General features: G+C 48.5%; 1 protein-coding gene across 3 annotated transcripts in view; it reads left to right on the top strand.

Moving 5' to 3' along the window:
* Positions 1-15,212, top strand: part of zfh1 (Zn finger homeodomain 1) — a 663,681-nt gene extending 648,469 nt beyond the window's left edge. For all 3 annotated transcript variants that reach the window (XM_070537688.1, XM_070537686.1, XM_070537687.1), the window contains 3 exons: positions 4,104-5,957; positions 6,624-6,816; positions 7,873-15,212. In XM_070537688.1, coding sequence (XP_070393789.1) covers positions 4,104-5,957; positions 6,624-6,816; positions 7,873-8,075 — 2,250 coding nt within the window. In that variant the 3' untranslated portion in view covers positions 8,076-15,212. The remainder of the gene's footprint in view (positions 1-4,103; positions 5,958-6,623; positions 6,817-7,872) is intronic.
* The last annotated feature ends 3,915 nt before the right edge of the window (positions 15,213-19,127 follow it).

Here is a 19,127-nt window from a genome sequence, read left to right as displayed (position 1 = left end):
GAGACCCGACCTGAAATTCCGGCTGGCGAAAGCAAAAGCGCTACCGAGACAACACCTGCGCTGCAGAAGCCAGCTGGTCCCCCTATTAGGAGCCGCCAGTTACTGAGAGATAAGATGGCCGTCGCCCACGGTATACATGCCGGTTGGCACTTCCTTGGCCCATCATGTTCCAGCTTTGCTGGGCTTCCTGTGATCGTTTCGCGTGCGCTTTTTTGAAGTCGCCTCGTCGCTTCGTCGTAATAATTTCCAGTTGGTTCTTCGACAACCTGGTAAGCTTTCTCTTACGGCAAACGCCGTCGTTCGGAAAGGAAGTAAGCAGTAAAGGCTGCAGTGGAAAATGCAACAATGCGTACGTAGGTGTTTCCTTCTGTGTGCGGGGAAACGCCAACGCAAGACAAAAGGGCTGTTTTTAACGAGGTTTCGATGTCAACAGCGGGCGTAGATTGCGTGGTGTTCCCCGTGCCACTATATACTTTCCCGTAATAACAATTTGGCTGTTAGTTCATCGAGATTGAACACATTTTCGCAAACATCTGATGAAAACATATAGGTGACGTGAATGCATTGCGTGAGCGGTAAAGGGCAATGATGTTGTTTGCGGGTCCACAATATTCAAATTTCTCGCAGTAACGCTTTCAGCTAACGTTGCATCGCGGGGTCGGCAGTCATCTGTTCGCCCCTATACTCTTCTCTCGTCGAGTTGGTCGGTGACTCAGTGCAAAGACAAGGCCTCACCTTTGTACAGTGCCGGAGTTTATGTATTAGCTCTATTTTATGGAGGCGAACGAGAAAACAAATACCGGCATAGCCTAATCGAGCTTTGTTTGCCTTCTTTCTTTTTATGACGTCACAGAGGTAGAACATCTGCCCTTCGTACTCGTCGCATTTAGACCGGAAACCACCCACGCATTCAGATTTCACAACACGTTTCTTGCCATTCCAGGATCTCGTTATAGTCTAAACTAAACGCGACTGTTCGCTTCGCCGCAGCGAGCTACACCAGGGTTTATACAACGGGGCACAGACGCGCCCTCTTTCGGAGAAGCGAGAAGAATGGAAAGGGAAGTAAGGAGAACGGCGCTCACAATCTCCGCATGCCAGCAGGTGCTGCCCGGAGGAAACACTCAGCAGGCCGCCTTGTCTCCGAAGGGACAGCTTCCGAGTCGGGCCATCTTGGCCACAGTCATCGCCGTAGGAGGAGGTAGGCGCTCGTAAACGAAGGAATCTGCACCCCCTGATGATGCAGCTCGTCGTAGCCCCCTCCCTGAGTTCCCCCTCTCCCTTCCCTGCGGGCATGCTGCTCTCGCGGGGCACTAAGGTCGACGAGGAGGTGGGACGCAGGTCAGCTGTAGTCGAAGCGTATACACAGGCTGACTGTGAGAGAAACCGCAATGTGCCGCGATTTCCGCCTCATTGCCACTGACTCTCCGCTGCTTTCCACACTACCAACGAGAGCGCAGAGCACACGGATGCGTGCATCACCGGCAGCGTCCTCTGCACAGCGACCTTTCTTTATTAGCCGTGAGGTATGAAAAGTTTGGCCACTGAAAGAGCCGTCTATCTGAAACTCTCACCTAAGAAAGGCAACAACAAAAAGAAATGTAATGAAATTACAAAACAATATCAGAACAAATCTATGACGAACCAACAAAGCACTAACGAAGCAAGGCTATGAACTGTGATTGTTATAGCAGTGCTGAATAAGCAGGGTGTGTTTGCGGTCACAACAGAAACACCCCCCGCTCGAATATTTATTGAAGACGCTATTCTAATAGAGTGAAAGTAGTTACGAGCTAGGAGTGCAGATTTTTGGAGTAGTTGGTTCGTTGCATCAATTGAAGTCATATCGCTGGATTGACGTGAACAAGAAAGATGACAGGACGTGCGCTATCCTGTCGTCTTTCTTGTCCCTGTCAATCCTACGACTTCAATTAGTTACGAGCATCTAGTAATCTGTTTCGCTTGGCTGTTGAGTGCCTCATATATGGAGTGCTCACTAGCCCCGCACAATCTCTAGTGGTGGCCATGGCTGTGCACGTTGGTAGTGTCTGAACACTGTCGTGACGAAGTTAACCGTGAAGGGCAGCAAACAATAAGCACTCCTTGTGCTGTTGTGTTTCGGTTGAAGATATGTGTTACTTTTTAGACTCGTAGACAGCCGCAGTAGATTATACAGCCATAATCATTCAGCACGACGTATTCGGCGGAGCTTGACCTCGCAGGTGCGCGAGTCCGAATTTCGGCGTAACTGGAAAGCCGGGGCGTGTCGCTGCGGCTTCAGTGACGTGCGGTGCCATCGTGACAGTGTGCCCAACAGGGGATCGTTTCGTTTTGCTCGCCCATACAGTATGTCCGCGTCTGTCACCGCTCCTTGATGACTTTAGTCAGTTTCAGCTTATTCAATTTCGTCGGCGCATATACGCTTGCAGCCTAAAGAGCACCATTGTTGCAGCTCCTTGTCGAAACAAACCGGAAAATGTGGTACCCTTCGTGTTTCCGCATCACGAGAAAAAAAAAATCATGGAAAGAAAAATGCGGGAACGAAGGAAAACTGGGAGTAGAGCGAATTCCTTTTCGCAGCCTGCCGTGTCGGCTCCCCTGCCGCCGCCGCCGTCTTTTGTTGCTGCCTGCCGCGCTCGGTGCTTGTTTTTGTTGAGAACCGACGTTTGTGTCCGCTCTTCGCGGCCGCAGGGGGACGGTGCTTCTTGCTCGAGATAGGTGCACGCGGTGCCGCCAGGTTCCCACCGTCTTCTCCGCGCGGGGCAGTGGGACAGGCAGATCGCGGGACAGGGGAGGGGATTTGTGGGGGTGTAGAGAAGGCGCTTGGCGCACGTGCGCTCGCTGCCTCGCCTTGACGCCCCTCCTTCCGAGGAGGTTTCAGCCTATCCTTCACGACACTTCAGATGTCTCGCTGTTTGCTCGCACCGCTGTCCTTTATTTGTAGATTTCTTTTCTTCCTTCCTTTTCCGTACATCCTTTTCTTTGACCCGTGCAGTTTCCTTTGAGTCCACGCTCGGTTGCCCTTTGGCGGGTGTGCTTTCTTTTCAAACCTGTTTACGTGGTGGACGGGGCCCAGGACGGCCGCGGCATCTTGAGTCTCCGCATCCGGCCCAGTCGGGAATAATGTGTACGTCCGGTTATTCCGCCTACCTGCTGAATATGCGCCACTGGACGGCGGCGGCGTCGTTTAGAGGGATTGCTGCGAAGGGTAACGTTGGCTTCTTCGCGTTGTGCGCTGTTAGAATCTCGCGTTTAACGTGCGCCTATGGAGTCACGCAATTGTAACGTGTACATGCGACGAGTAACTACGCTAACGGGAGCTGGTTGAGCGCACCTTTGAGTCGAGTGATTTGGATTCGTGGCGTTGAGTAAATGAGAATAATATATGCTGATGTATTTTTTTTTTGTTGTCACGAGTTTGTCTGCACTGCTATGTTGATATATACCTTACCTGACCGTTATTATGATACTTACCTTATGTTATGATACCTACCGTTATACTTACCTGACCGTTATTATGATAAATCTGCGCTGGCTATTCGACTGCCTATGTGCGCGCCAGACTGGCTTGCCTAACAGTGATTGTATGAGTAACGGCGACGAAGGCGTATTTATGTGAGAGTCGCATTCTGAGTGCCTTCCCTGATCCTTGTATGGCGACGGTAAATAGCTCGTTCTCTTTCCATCGGTACTATTTGCCCCTTTCTTTCTTCAATGCGCTAGGAAAGCAGGACGATTTCCAAACAACGAAACATCTATATACATTTAAGTCGGATACAACTTTAGAAAAAAGGGGGCGTTTACTCCTCCGAGGCGGATCCACCAATGGGCGCGCACTCTGGACCGACGTCATGCGCCGGACGGCCAGTGACTTCGCCGCTTCGGTCATCTGGGCGGGGCCTCCCCTTTTTTCTAAAGTTGTATCCGACTATAGGTATGGTGACAGTAGGCCAAACAGAGGATCGTTTCTATTTTAGTTGTATACCTTATTCCTTACTCTGCCTTGATATCGCTTCGTACTTCGAAATATGCGCGCCGTTCTCTTCACAGCAGGCGTTTAAATACTACGCGGTAATACAAAGTACTGTCGATTCTCTCTGCAGGTGCGCAAGATGGACACCAAGGCGGCGCGGCAACGTGCTGCTAGCGGTGCCACTGGCGGCGCCCAGAGCAACACCTACCGGCCCATCATTCCAAAGTTCGGCGCCGGCGGCGAAGTGTCCGTGTCTCCCCTGGCGAACGCCTACCTCCAAGACCGCTTCCCGTTCCCTGGGGACTACACTGCCCGCTCGCCATCCTCTGCGAGCCAACCGGGTGTGCCACCACCGTTCCTGCCATACGCGTCTCCGCTCAGCCTTCAGCACCTGCTGGCCAGCCAGTTCTCGGCGATTCCGCCCCAATACCACCTGCCCGCTCTGCCGCCCTCGTTCACCGAAATGGCGCAAATGCTGCAGGCCAGCAGCGCCGCCATGGAGAAGGCCTCGACGCCCGCCAACAACGGCGACGTCAAGCTTGCGCCGCATGCTGACGCCGTCAAGAAGTTCATCGAATTTATGGACGCCGCGGCTGCCAAACGCAGCAACGGGTCTTCACCACCGCCGCCGCCCAAGAAGAACGGTCTCCTCCCCGGCCTACTGGGCGCCGGCCCTCTTCCTCTCCAGGCCAGCCGCGACGATCCCCCGTCGAGGCACGAGTACTCGTGCGTCCACTGCAAGGCTGCCACATTTGACAATCCGCTGGCACTGTGCCACCACGAACAATACTCTTGCTCCGCTAGCCGCGACGTGAACCGGAACCTTTACTCCGATCTCAAAGGCGCTCCTCATCCCCTTCTGTCGCTGGCGGCTAGGGTCGAGTCGGGTCGTGAATCGACCGGTGGTAGCGACATGACCGACGACGACGACAGTGGCGAGGATGGTAGCGGCAGGCGACCCCGACCGGACACTATATCGGCACGAGGAGAGATGCTTCTGCAGGCCGCCTTCGTGATTAACCCTTCGCCGAATCGCGACCAGCTTTCCAGCCTCGCGCGCGAGATTGACTCGAGCACGAGGACCGTGCGTGCCTGGTTTCAGAGCGCGGTGGCCCGGTCGTCTTCGGCGCCGTCTCGCCAGCTGTCGTCGCCGCCATTTTGTTCGTCTCCCGCGTCCAAGCCCGGAGACATCGCCGGCTCCCTGTTACCGGTTGCATACACGTCTCTCGGCGTAGCGCTTAATGGCGGTGCGTCATTACCGGACGGGCAGCCATCGGATCCAGCCCTGGCGGAATCCGAACAGCCGTTGGACCTATCGGTCAAGTCATTTGGCGGCGGCTCCGGTTCGAATACCCCTTGGAGTAACGGCGCTCTGAGCAGTGGACACACTGAACCGGAAAGCGACTGCGAAGTTCTGAACCTGAGCCAGAGGTCTCCGCGGACATCTACGCCCAGGGAGAGCGACGCGGTGTTCTTTAACGGTGACATCTCGCAACGGCGTAGGTCGTCGCCGTCGTCGCTTCGCGGTCCCCTGGGGCCCTACACGGCGTCCGAAGATTTCAAAGCTGCCATGCTTCACCCGTCAGGCCCGCTTCTGTCCTCCTCCGCGAACCGGATTCTCGCCCTGTCGGCTCTCAAGGGCCTCGATTTCGAAATGCAGGCCGACTTGCAGCGGTTCCGCGACTTCTCCTTGCGGGAGAGGCATCCCGGCTACCCATCGGCACCACAGGAACCCAGTTCCGTCATGGGGCTCCTGCTGGCCTCTCCGCACGCGGCGCTCTCGCCGCCTGCGAGCGCAGACCTGATGCGCTCGTCGACGTCATCGGACAGCCGCGAGGCTACCAACAGCCCTCCCTCACACGGCGCATCCGGCATCAGGGATAGCAAGATGCTGTCGTCGCCCATGTACTACGCCGACGGGGATGACCACGGCAGCAGAGAACCCGGCAGCCCCAAGTGCTACCGGAAGAAGAACTTCAGACAGGTGAGCGTTTGCAGTTTGCTCCGCAGACTTGTTTCCAGTTTTCATAACGCTTAAAACGTCGTACGCCGAATGATTTACTCCCTGGTTCACACCCTTCTACGGGAGCACTTGTGATGGCTTTATTGTTCCATCCGACCACGATCCTTCTCTTTCTGCAGTGTGCCCCGTAATTCTTGCAAGAATTTTGCTGATATGCTGAGTGCATATGAGATGGGAGACTAAATTAGCTTCCTAATCGAGTGAGCCGTGCCGTCTGGTCCTATATGTGTTACTGTTCCGCTTGTTTCTTTTAGTGGCATTTTTAAGCCGCTCTGGTTTGAAGCTGCAACTGTAATCGAAATATGCACGTCATATACTTGCGGACAAGGACAGTTGGGAAACGCTTGCATTTTACTTCTGGTCTGTGCTGGCGTATTGCTTTCAAAATAGTGACGTTAATGGAAGATGTTTAAGATGACAAACGGTGATAATGATAGCGTGACAATTAACGTTCGACATGAAGGGCTGTTAGGTGGAACGGGATAACTGGGGCATTTTTAGAGCTTTCGTAAAAGCTATATATAGCCGTCACTGACGCGTAGCCAATTGATAGTCCATCATGACTTGGTTGACAATGTATGCTATAAAGCGACTACTAAGAGCGCGGTCCTTTTCTATCATTGGCAGGGCGATGCGGAGTGCTTGGCGGACGATGACTACCCTTCGAATGACGAAGACCCACGCCACCCGGGCTCCAAGAAGCGCAAGCCTTCGGCCAAGGGCGACAGCGCCTCGGAGGAAGGCATGTTCTCCTGCGACCAGTGTGACAAGATGTTCAGCAAGCAGAGCTCGCTTGCCAGGCACAAATATGAACACTCAGGTCAGTGATCTGCTGTCCGCTATTGCATGCAGGGATGAACGTTCATGTTATAGCGTAATCTATCGCTTAAGTTTTCTTCGGTGAAGTTCTTCCCTTCATGTTAGCATCAGTTTTTTAAAGGGTTTATCGCAGTCATCACTGCCGCTGTCTATGTGAAACTGCGACTGTTAACTTTGAAGATGCAAGGCAGTATTCATTACTCCGTGCGGAGAAGTAGAAGATCTAAGACGCAGTTCGTGCTGAGCATTCATTATTTTTTTTTCTTCCTTTTCGTTCTTGCGGGGTAAACAGGTAGTGGATAGGTGCCTTGTCGTGTTTGTTAGTGGCAAGGCGAAACTTTTTTCGGAATCGAGAAGTAGGTAAACAGCAAGGAATCAGCACAAACTTGAATATGTTGAAGAATGATGATCAAGAATATGAAACCTTCTAGCGTGAAAGTCTGGCGATATAATTCTGCGTAATAATGGTTTATCATGCAGAGACACACAACTCTAATAATAAAGCCTGCGCATACACTGCGCACGGCTCTGTACATAGACCTATACGTATCGCGTTGTCTGCTCGCCTCACCTTGTTATTTTGAATAGACTGATTCTTCAGTCCCCGTACTTCTTGCGCTCCTTTATACGAGTCTTATCTTCTGCTTAGATTACCAGCTGCATTTCGGCACTTGCTGCTGCTCGAATTGCTATGCTATAGTTCTTGCGGGGCTTTGACGCGGTGCGTTAGTACGCCAATGTTTAGTTACATGCACTGGATTAGCAGTGTGAGACGTCTAATCCCAGCAGTGTATATAGTCAAGGGGACAAGTGCGCGTACCAGGATGGCAGCGCACGATAAAGGACCTCGTCTCGGTCGCACGACGCTACTATAGACCTAGCCTGCTGTCGCTATCGGGACAGCGCCACTTCGGTATACTTTCAGAGTTCGTGACTACCCTTGCGCCCGCTTTTCACGCTTAATCATGCAATCGCTTGCCTCATCGTTTCGGTCTTACACGGCCGCATAGCGCTTCTCGCTGACGAAATCATAATGGTAGCTTCTGTCACTTTGCAGGCCAGCGACCACACAAGTGCGACGTCTGCGAGAAGGCCTTCAAACACAAGCACCACTTGACGGAACACAAGCGGCTGCACAGCGGCGAGAAGCCTTTCCAGTGCCAGAAGTGCCTCAAGCGCTTTTCCCACTCGGGCTCCTACAGCCAGCACATGAACCATCGCTTCAGCTACTGCAAGCCCTACCGAGAGAACGGCAAGTAGGGCAAGCGCCGCATCCACCCTTCGCCCTCCAGCGGAGGACTGCCCCGCCTGTCCGGCGCGACCCTCCGAACCCGTGGGGAGAGCGCCGGTCTGCGCGGGACAACAGAGCCAGCTGCTTGACCCTGAGAAGCCACGCGCCTTTCCCACTGCACTTTGATTCAGTGCAGTGGCGGACGGCATATTCAAAACCCGCCGTGGGCGCAAGCAGCCGGCCTGACAGGCAGTCCACACTCCGGCGAAAAGATAAAATAAATCGGCGCACTTGTCAACGCATTCCAAGGAGCGGGTGAGCTGGGCTCAGCGAGAGTGCGGAAAAGGGCAGCCGCTGCTCCGTCGACAGAGTTCTTCGTGGGTTCAAGGTTTCGCGTCAGCTTCGTTCGACGGTGTTCCTGTAGCCTAAGCTGTGGGACGGGCTTTCTTCCCATCTGCCGCCCCGGATGTTCAGGCCTGAACTAGCGATGCCATGCTTCGTGGTGGACCGCGCGATTGGCCGGCGTTTGAAGCCGTGCTCGTGCCCAGGGAGGGAGACACCGGACGATCCGCTGCGCTCCCTGACAAGCTTGCTTCCGGCGGCGCGATTCCTTTGGCAAGGGTCGACGCCTGCGCGAAGCACCGGTGCACTGTTCCTTGACATCTACAGCTATCGAGACAGTGGTTGAACCAGCGCCGGAAGCGGATCTTGAGGACATCGGATGCGTGCGTGTGTTGTTGTGCGAATGGAACGCGTGTGTGATCGCAAACTTTATAGAGAGCAACTGGCAGTATGAGTGCTCCGTTCCGGTCGCCCCGACCCCTGCTAGTCTCCAGGCTATCGGTAACTCTCCGAGGCAGCCGCGGGTTCACGTTCTCGACACCTCGTTCCTCCATCCTTCCACGAACAAGAGACAAGCGAGGCTCACTTCGTTTCCGCCTACGACTTGCAGCAGCTTCACGGGATCAAAAGTGTAATCTTAAGAGTGGGCATGACTGATTGACTGAGGGCGTGTTTTGCCTAAACGAACGTTGTTGGAACTCGCTCTCCCCTTTTTTTTTTTGTTCTTTATCGGTTTCCTCTTTCCGTGTACATCGCTATCTTTCCTCTCCGCTGACACATCTAACACAGAAAGAGCTGTTTTTACGCTGTGCCATAGTGTTGTATACATGCTGTTCGCAAGCGTTCTTTAAAGTGTACCCTTCGGCGCTTGTATGAGCATAATAATGTGCTTGTGCGCGCTTGTGTGTGCGCGAGTGACTGTTCGCTGTTTACCGCGCTTTAGTCGTCTCGGCTGCTTTATTCGACGACCGCTCGTTTGTGCCTCGACTGGAGGCTTGTGCGAGACGTTCGTCGGTGTTGTTTCGTTCCTGAAATATTCTCAATTCAAGAAGCCACTATAGCGCCTACGGAGTCGCGTAGGAAAGTCCTAATCATCCGTGAGTGCTGAGCTACTCGCATTATTTTTCCGCCTCCTCTTCTTTCTTCATTGTCGTCTTCGTTGCTGGTTCCGTGTGTTCAAATTCTCGAGACGCAGGTTACAACTGCGACATTGTACCTGGTTTTTTTAAAATAATTTTTTTCTTAAAGCACGGTTGGGATGATGCACGATGAAGTCACAATTGCGTGGCCGACTTTTACTTCTTTTCAGAATGGGCAGGTTGCATGCGCGTTCCGAGAAAGGTGTGAACGTTGAGCTCTTTTCTTTTCAACAAGCAACATTGTAGTGAACCTCCTAGAAGTTTCAGTGCAAGGCGTTTGCCGAGTGCAGCTGTCAGTATAGACAACAAAACTCGTTAGTCGCACGTTTCTGGTCTCCCGCTCTACTTACTGCATTGTAATTCTTCGTAACATTTTAAATCATTACTTGTCCAGGTCCTCAAACGTGCTTCATTAAGTTTTTTTTTTACTTTGCCTGCTGCAAGAAGGTGCTACGATATTTTGTGTTTTTACTTTTTGCCAGCCGAATGCATTTCAACAACGTAATCTGACGATTGTCACGCTTTCCACATCAAACGAACACTGTTCAGCACCGCTACCACTTATTCTGCTGGGCACTAGTCAACTGATGCACGGCTAGTCGTTTTCATCGGGATTGACGTGCAATTTTCTCGAAAGCCAAAGAACCCAGGAGATCAAGTCGTTTTCCTTACTTTCCGCATGCGCCACTTCCCTGTTCTAGAACGACGTAGCAAACCGCTACTGCTCTGCATAACCTTACTGCCATTGTTCCTGCCTGTTGAGCGCTCTGTATAGCTGTAGCTGTACCGTTCCGCACATGCGCATTTGGTATCTGGTAATGGCGGCATCTGTATAGAGCGGTAACGGTTTGTTATAACGTTCTTGACGCTCGCATACAGAGTCGCGAAGAGCTTACTCCATTTTTTTTTGTTTTGCCCCTTGTCCTCCGAAGAGCTACAGTCGCAAGCAGCACGAAAGAAAAAAAGAGAGGCAAACTGGCATTTAGTGGTATGCAATCAACTCGTGTACATAGAAGATTCCATTATGCGTCATTCATTTCTCGCGTATTTGGCATTTCGTTTCGAAGCATTCGTTTCATGTGCAGCAACATCGCGCCGTCGCAGTTGTCGCAGTTGAACATACTCTAGAGGAACATGTACAGAAGTGGGGCGAAGTCGATACGATGCGACGAGAGAGAGAGAGAGATGCGCAAGACCGCGTCAGAAATGCAATCTCACTGCTTATCCTTCGCAGGCTTATTTGAAGATATAAATATATAAATATTATATGAATATATATATTATATATAAATACAAACAACACGAGGCATGTGCCAGTTTGAGGGAGCAGAACCTATTACGCTCCCTTCCTTTTATTTTTTTTTCTCATTTGCATTTAGGCAAGCGTTGTGCAGTGTCTCGCGGCATAAAGGCACGTTCTCTCTCGTCTGCTTCTCAAACGTTTGTTCGCAGAAGCCAAGCTTTATTCAGTATTATTGAGCAAACGGTGCCACAATTCGGTTTCTTAACATCAGTTAGTGGTCATTGAGAGTCCTCGTCAATACCGCAGCGTGGGCGTCAGATAATGACGTCAGTTGCCCATCGTTCACGGTCCTGGAAACCTGACGCTCTTTCCTGTACAGTTGTTGCCGTCCTCCGTCGGCTCGCGCACTTCCACAAACGAGCAGCGCGTCTCGTGCGAACAACCGTTGGAGAGTACAGATGAGATCGAACGACGCACGTACAGTCTCTGTCAAATGTTTGCGGGCCGTGGAACGCGCGACCGGAGCTCTTTATACGGGGACGTGGGGATGGGGTTCCGCGGCACTCTTTGGAACACCGAAAGCTATTGAATTAGATTGGCTTGAGTTCGTTCGTCCTTAATGCAATATTGAAATTTGCAAGGAGAATCGTTGATCCTAGTCTAGTCGCGGCTGAATTTTTTTTACTTATTTCAATTTATTTGGTATGTCCCCAATTGGCGACTGTATTCTCGAAATTTGTACTCGCTTTCGAACTTGTTGGGGCGCCGATAACGCAATAGGCGTATACAGGTACACGTCGTATGGTATCGGTCGCGGTCACGAGTGAAAGGTTGCTCTGACGACACGGGCTGTGCCTCTCTGCCCGAGCACATCGCAACGCGCATTTTGTAAATGACATTGTACGAGTTTCCCGTACTTTTTTTATTATTAATTTTCTTTTTCCTCAAGTCTCATACAGCGAGTGCATACCAAAGAAGGCTTGGTCTTTCGACATGGCGTCGATGACTGCGGCTGCCCCCTGTATATAGACACACGCGCGAACGACACGCCGCAATGCAGGTTGTCGTTGCGCCGAGCTTTGTTTTCACCAGTATTGTTTTATATGTCAGTTAACACTTAGTCGTTTTCGTTTCTTTTCGTTCCGTGTATAGCGTACATTGCGAGGGCGTATGCTGTATTGTTCTCGCGTTCTCATTCTGGACGCACGCGTCGCCTATTTCATCTGCCAGCGCTTTCACGAACCTTTCGGGACTGTCGCACATCGGAGGCGACTCTTCTGAACCGTTGCGCCGAAAGGTATCGGTTCGGGGGTGCCAGCCTCATATTCCTTAACTCGATTTCGTTCATTGACTTCACTTTTGTGTCGTGGCTTGATTCCGCGCTGCACTTCCTCCTACTCGCGTTAACTATGAACCACGGGATAAATAGGAATAAAGAAAACGAAAGTGGCGTGGTCAGTGTTGGTATATGCGGTATATGTCTGGAGAAGGCTTTCGAATCACAGGTAGCCGTCGCAGGGGTGGTCGCGCTCTGGCACATCTTTTTTTTAATCGCGTGTTTTACGGGCTTCATTAGTCATATTTAATCTCTTGCATCCTAACAGCTGGCTGTGCATTTTCTTTGCGCTCTGTCTACATCATTTTGTTCGTTCCTTTACGTTACGCCCCATCCTATGTGGAGGTGGGAATCTTTTGTGCAATATATATGCCATTTAAGGTATCGAGGTATACACACCATCGGCCGCAGCACTCCCTCGGCCTCGACATCTTAGTCAATAAAGGACAGGGTGAATTGCGATACTCATCGAAACGCAGCATTTCGCGGCTTCCTTATGAGGTCGCTCCCTTGACATGACCCCCGCCTCGCTTTGTCGAGCGTGTTTCTAGTCCGCTTTTTTTGGAACCGCTGTTTTCCGCGGGAATGCAATTATTCCAACGAAATCAATGCTACCGGATATTCTTTAATGGAACAACCACGGTCGCGCCGACCGATTAGGTTTCTCCAAAGCCAGAGCTATATAAACGTGCCTGCCTGGCTGTCATTGACTCATGAATAAAAAAATCGTGCCGTCTATTGAGTCTAAATTTCTCCTGTATTTAGAATGGTCCGGCGAAGTGGCAATTGAATGCAGCAAGTGTGCCCTTCTTTCGCAAACAGCTGATTTAACTAATCATTAGAAAAATGTGCATTCGTAGAAGCTTGTTTCTTAGGGAAATTTGCAGGCTGGAAATATCATCCTCATATTACGCGAGTTATTATTCCTATTGGTACCTCTCTGTCGATCTTACTGTCTTTATGAGTAGCGCTGAAATTTGTTTTTCTGTTCCTGCATTAATCAGATTATTGTAGCATTGGGCGTACAGAATTGTAGCCTGATTGATGAGTGTACCTAGTCACTCTGTAATATAGCTGATTATCGTATCTTACTTTCTGTTTCTCTGCATTTTTTTTTTTGTCAATCACGCGTCCGTCAGCCAGGTCAAGGTAAAAAGTCTGTTGACAGAGTAGCACACAACGAAATTTTCAGGGAAAATTGTCGCGATGGTGATGCTCTATGATGATCTGTAGCGTCATCCCGTTCGTTTCAGTTTAGTATACACCTCAAGAGCTCCTGAACATGTTGCTTTAGTTTTTTTTTTTAACGTAATGATGTGCCGAGGTATTTTCAAGTGTTGACGGATGAGTAGCACGTGAAAACCTGCAGTGTGTGTGTGTGTGTATTTCTTTTTTTTTTCTCCCTATCTCGTTCTTCTCGCTTGTTTGCTCGCTTGTCTGTGTTTATGTAACTGACGCATGTGCATAGGGAGAATGTCTGCGAATTCTGGCTCATCTCCCAGAGCAGATATTCGAAGTGCAGTATTACGTGAACCTGAGTACGTCGGTGCCTGCCGACGAAACGTGCCAAATAGTAGTGGTTCGGTGCCAAAGAGAAAATACACTGTGATGTTTTCTTTTACTTCGTTTCCAAAACTTTATACAGATTTCAAATGTTTGTGCAAGCAGCCAAACTTTGCATTCAGACAGTCAGCGAACGTTTAGTCTCGTATGGGGTATAATCTAACTATGATAACGGTGAGAAATGTGCCAAAGAAAAGAACTTCAGCAAAACAGTTTACTTTTGTGTTTGTGTATGTGCGCTGGAGGTAAATATGACAAAAAAAAAGCTCTTGCTCTTGATTTTGCTGCTAATTACTGCTTACCAAGAAGTGCGACGTTTTAGTGCAAGCCTCTGTTTAGGTGCAGTTCACTGAAGTGAACGTCTGATGCTCCTCAAAACGAATAAGTGTGCTATTTACTGGTTAACTGACTGTTTGGCGCCCTGCTGCTTTGCGGTCACGAAATTCGCAAACCAGACGTGAGCAGCTTAACCAGTGGACAAATCTAACTGATTCTGACAATCCGCGGCGTCCATGTGACGCGGGCGTGTTGTCGCAGCGTAAACTTGCTGAAAGAAGTAACTACTTTCAACACACGTCCACACTAAAGTTCCCGTGTTTTATTGAACCTGAAGGCAGCTTTTCACCACAGCGATTTGTGTCCAACGTCCCAAATGTTTTTCGTGAGAGGTTCGGGCTCTAGCGCCGACTCTTCCTGGCGGCGTTTCTTAGAGATTTTACATGCCTGTCGCTTTTTTCTTTTTTTGATGCGCCTGCAGTTGCCTGCACTGATTACTGGCTTCATGCGATCGCCGTGCGCCACTTGCGGTGGTTACCTGTGGTATTGAGTCTTGTTCAGGTGTGTTCAAAACGAGTGGAAACATTCGTGTTACTTCCGTGTACTGCAATGCCAGTTGATGGAGTTGTAATTATTAGTTAATTACGATGCGGATGTGGTTTTTGCTGGTTTCTATATGTTTCGCCGGTGACACTAACGTTCTGATTGGCTCTTGCTCATTCCTTCGCTCAAAACATGTCATGACACTGAAAAAGCGCAAGATGTTGACGTGCTACCGCTTTCGTAAATTGTGTCACCAATTGTGGGCTGTTAGGAATTCTCGAACGAGCATTGTTTTGTGCTGATGTTCACACCGTGATTACCATTGGAAACAATATACCGTATATGAGTTGAGAAACTAAGTTATCTGAATGCGTGCGAGAGAACGAGGACTCTGTGGCCGAGAACAAGCATATACTTCTTCAACCTTGATTCTTCCAAGTCCCTGAGCTTCGCTGATGACGTCATTATTGCAGTAACTTCTGCTTTTATTTTCGTTCCAGGGTCGACAAAATTTGTTGTCGTCATTTACGCTTTAAACCACGGAAACTGTAAAAGAAAAGCACGCACACGACGCAAAGTGCATTGCCCGATGTTTTATTACTGAATTTTGCATCACCCCCCGTGCATAAAATAATGTGCACAGGTTTTAGTTTTTGTTGTTTCATTATTTTGTGTCGTATGTGTAAGATTTATATTTTGTATAAAGCTTTTTGTTACCAACTGAGCCCATACTGTGTGGACTGTTCCTTTCGGCTGACCTTCAACGCCCTTGCACTTCATCGCTTCTTCATTAGACCTCAAGTTGAGCACGGATTAGTGCGTGCGTACGTGCGCACGTGTGCGCGCACGTGTGTGTGTGTGTGTGTGTGTGTGTGTGTGTGTGTGTGTGTGTGTGTGTGTGTGTGTGTGTGTGTGTGTGTGTGTGTGTGTGTGTGTGTTGTGCAGACGCTTCTGACTGAGTATCGTACACGCTTCACACCAAACCGAACTCATCCTTCGCAAAGTTTGAGCTCTTCGAAGTGATCGCAGTGTGTTATCATGATAATTCACGCATTGTGGCACACACTCACAATGGAGGATTGGCCAGGAAGTGGGCGGTACATATCGCGCCAACAATCACCTGTAATGATGATGATGATTAACGTCTACCATGGCTCGTTCCCACTAAGGCGGATAGGCCAAGATTAGGGCGGAAATAGGTAGCTATAAACAGCCTATTTGAGATGTTCACCGCGAGTTGATGATGATAATGATTTCCATACTAAGGCTCATCTCCACAACGGGGGACTGGTGAAGAAGCGGGCCGTATATCCAATCAAAAATAAGAAGAGATGAACAAATACTTCGCATTCAATGCAAACAATCAATTCATGCGCTTGGAGTCCGACATAATTTATGGAAGTCTGTACAACAAATCTGCCAAACCACGCACACACACACACACACATACGTACAAAAAACGAACAAAATTAAAAAAGAATCTGTCTTGAACCGGTTGTCAAAGCACGTGGGTCAGCGTATTTCTTCTGTATCGGTATATTTAGTGCTGCACAATGAGTGTTGGCAGAAACGTTTACAAAAGTTGCACAGGGTTACTAAAAGTTGCAAGGATATGCTTTCTGTAATGAGCTGATTGGCTTCAATAAGCTTCGCTGCGATACAGTAGTGTACTGCGGTGAAGCATATAAATAGGAAAAAGAACTTACTGTAATAATAATATTTGGGGTTTTACGTGCCAAAACCACTTTCTGATTATGAGGCACGCCGTAGTGGAGGTCTCCGGAAATTTTGACCACCAGGGGTTCTTTAACGTGCACCTAAATCTAAGCACACGGGTGTTTTCGCATTTCGCCCCCATCGAAATGCGGCCGCCGTGGCCGGGATTCGATCCTGCGACCTCGTGCTCAGCGAAACTTACTGTCGTGAAGTGAATGATACTAAGAGTAGAGAAGGCGAACTGCTGCCTCATATGGCGCACTGTGCCGGATCCTAGTATGCGTTAGTTAATTATACACACGCGCCCGCGTCATCTCCGGTTGCAGTACTTACGAACAGGCCTAAGGAGTACCAGATTCTTGTATGTACCAATGTGGTGAAAACAAAGATCACCCCAAGTGCACTGGCAGACTGCATAGATGTTTTATTGCGATGGCAATTATATGGACACTCCAGGCGCATTCTTGTCGTCGGCGCCACCTTGGCTGTGATGTTCCATATAAGTGCAAGGGCGATAACACCGGGGCCGCGCGCCGTTATGTGCGTAAGCTGTAGCTTTCGAATAGTTTTCGAATAGTTTTCGAATATTCAACAGCCGTTGTCACAATTAATATAAAACGATGTTCACATCTTAGTATTCCTAAAGTTAGCACGTTTCTGCGACTATATAGCACGTTATGAGTCGTTGTTTATTAAAAACACAAATGGAACATTAGGAACAAATGAGTAGCTTCTGCACACGCGCAGGACTCTTCAGAGAGCGCGAATGATCGCTGTAAAGAATGCAGAGTACGGCTACCTAAGTGACGCAGCCTGCTCCATTACACTGCTTTTCATGTTTTATGTCTATACTATGTCCGCGGGGGGGATGAAGTTTAACGTACTTTTGCTGCAATATTATGTTCCATTGGATGAAGTTGATGTTGTGATATATTCGAAAAGTATTGGAAAAATAATCGCATTTACGAATAGTGACTATTCGATTAGAATACCGAATGCGATAGGACACTATTCGATTCGTTACTTGACCGTTTCGAATATTCGCACACCCCTAATCAATATTGTTCAGAGCAATACGGTGTGCGTGGTGAGGGTTACCAGGTCACCTCCGACATTACTGAAGGTATACTATATCACCCTTGTTCATCTAGAAAGCTGACAGAAACCTAACAGTTACGTGTATAAAGCTATTTCTGAAAACAATTTTGAATTCATCAATGAAATTAGCCAGAACTTTGGCTGACCTGACCGATCCTACTTGGAAGAAGCTTTAACTCGCGGGTGCAACTCCGATGCCGCCTATTTAAGTACATGTAAAACGCAGAAAAGCTTTACTGAGATAACCACTTGGCCGATTTTAAAGAACCTTGTGGCATATGAGAGAAAAAGTTAAGTTCTAGCAACTGTTGGAAGCGGAATTTTGATTTAGGGCCTGAATGTCCTAAAAGGAAATTTCAAAACTAAGCAAGCTGGAAAAATATAGAAGGACGAAGTTTACAAACCCATAACTGTGCACCTAGAACAGATATCGCAGGTCTGTAAACTGCATCTGTTAGAACCTCCACAGAGGACAAATTTAACATGTCAATTTATATCTTACGTGAATTTGTTTTGTTGTTTACAAGCGTTTTGCAAAAGTTCTACTCACACAATGGATGTTCAAGAGGAAGTTTTAGCTCGGGTGCTCCTGTCTAAATACATGTAAAAGGAGAATGCATTTTTCTCGGCAGCCACTGTACCAAATTTGACGAGGTTTGTTGCATTTGATAGAAGAACTTAAAATCTAGTGACCATTACTTTCGAATTTTTTATTTCGATCGTCATTTCATTTCTAAACATTGGCGAAAATCTCGAATAATTAGGAAATTGAACTGCCGAGCTTACAACTCTGTAACTCAGCAATGAAAAATGATATCACAGTTATGTGAATTGCATCTAATAGAAAATCTTAAGCGGACAAAATTGATATGTTACGCATGAATCTCAAGAAATTTAGTAATAAGGAAATACACCTCTTGCAGAACCCTTGTACACAACGTAACGAATTCGCATAACATATAAATTGACATGTCGAATTTGGCCGCTTTGAATGATCTAATGGATGCCGTTTACAGAACTGCAATATCTGTTCTCGATGCAGAGCTATTAACTTGTAAACTTCGGGCTTCTATTTTTTTTTTATCTTTTGAGAAATCTTTTTCACAAAATTGAGGCCCCGCTTCCAACAGACACTAAAATTTACCTTTCTCTCTCAAATTCAACAACTTTCATTAAAATCCGTGCAGGGGTTACCTCACAAAAGCGTTTCTGCGCTTTACATGAATTTGAATAGGCCGCGTTAAAGTTGGACCCGAGCAAAAGCTTCATCTTAAGAGCCATGTATAATGCATCAATTTTTTCCGCTTTAGATGTGCTCTTAGGTGCAATTTACCAAATTGCGATATAATTTTTAACTGCTAAGTTACAGATTTGTAAACTCGAGTCACGTTTTCTCAAACTTTTCGATTTTTGGCAAATGTTTACTAAAAAATTGACTTGCTTAACCGAAAATTCGCAAGCAACAGTCGCTAGACTTCAGCGTCTGCTTTTATACGAAACATACCTCATCATTTTTGGTGAACGGGTTGCCGAGAAACACAATTTATCATTTCCCATGTATTTATATAGGTGCCCCTACAGGAGCGAACGTTGAGAGCACACTCCCATCTGGCGTCATTGGGGAAGAGCTTCCCCGCTCTGCCGTGGCATTTGCTTCGACAGATGGCAGCACAAGCGTCGGTCGAGAAAGTCGAGAATGATTGTGTCGCCACTGTATTTCGCCTGCGAATATTCAATATTTCGAATGCGAACCGAACATTTCTCGCAAATTGACTCAAAGATATGGCTCCGCATACTTATGAATGTTCGACTTCACCGGAAACCT

Source organism: Dermacentor albipictus, chromosome 4 (genome assembly GCF_038994185.2).
Source record: "Dermacentor albipictus isolate Rhodes 1998 colony chromosome 4, USDA_Dalb.pri_finalv2, whole genome shotgun sequence".
Classification (NCBI taxonomy): domain Eukaryota; kingdom Metazoa; phylum Arthropoda; class Arachnida; order Ixodida; family Ixodidae; genus Dermacentor; species Dermacentor albipictus.
The sequence above is the reverse complement of the archived record's forward strand: the minus strand, read 5'-3'. Positions and strand labels throughout refer to the sequence as shown.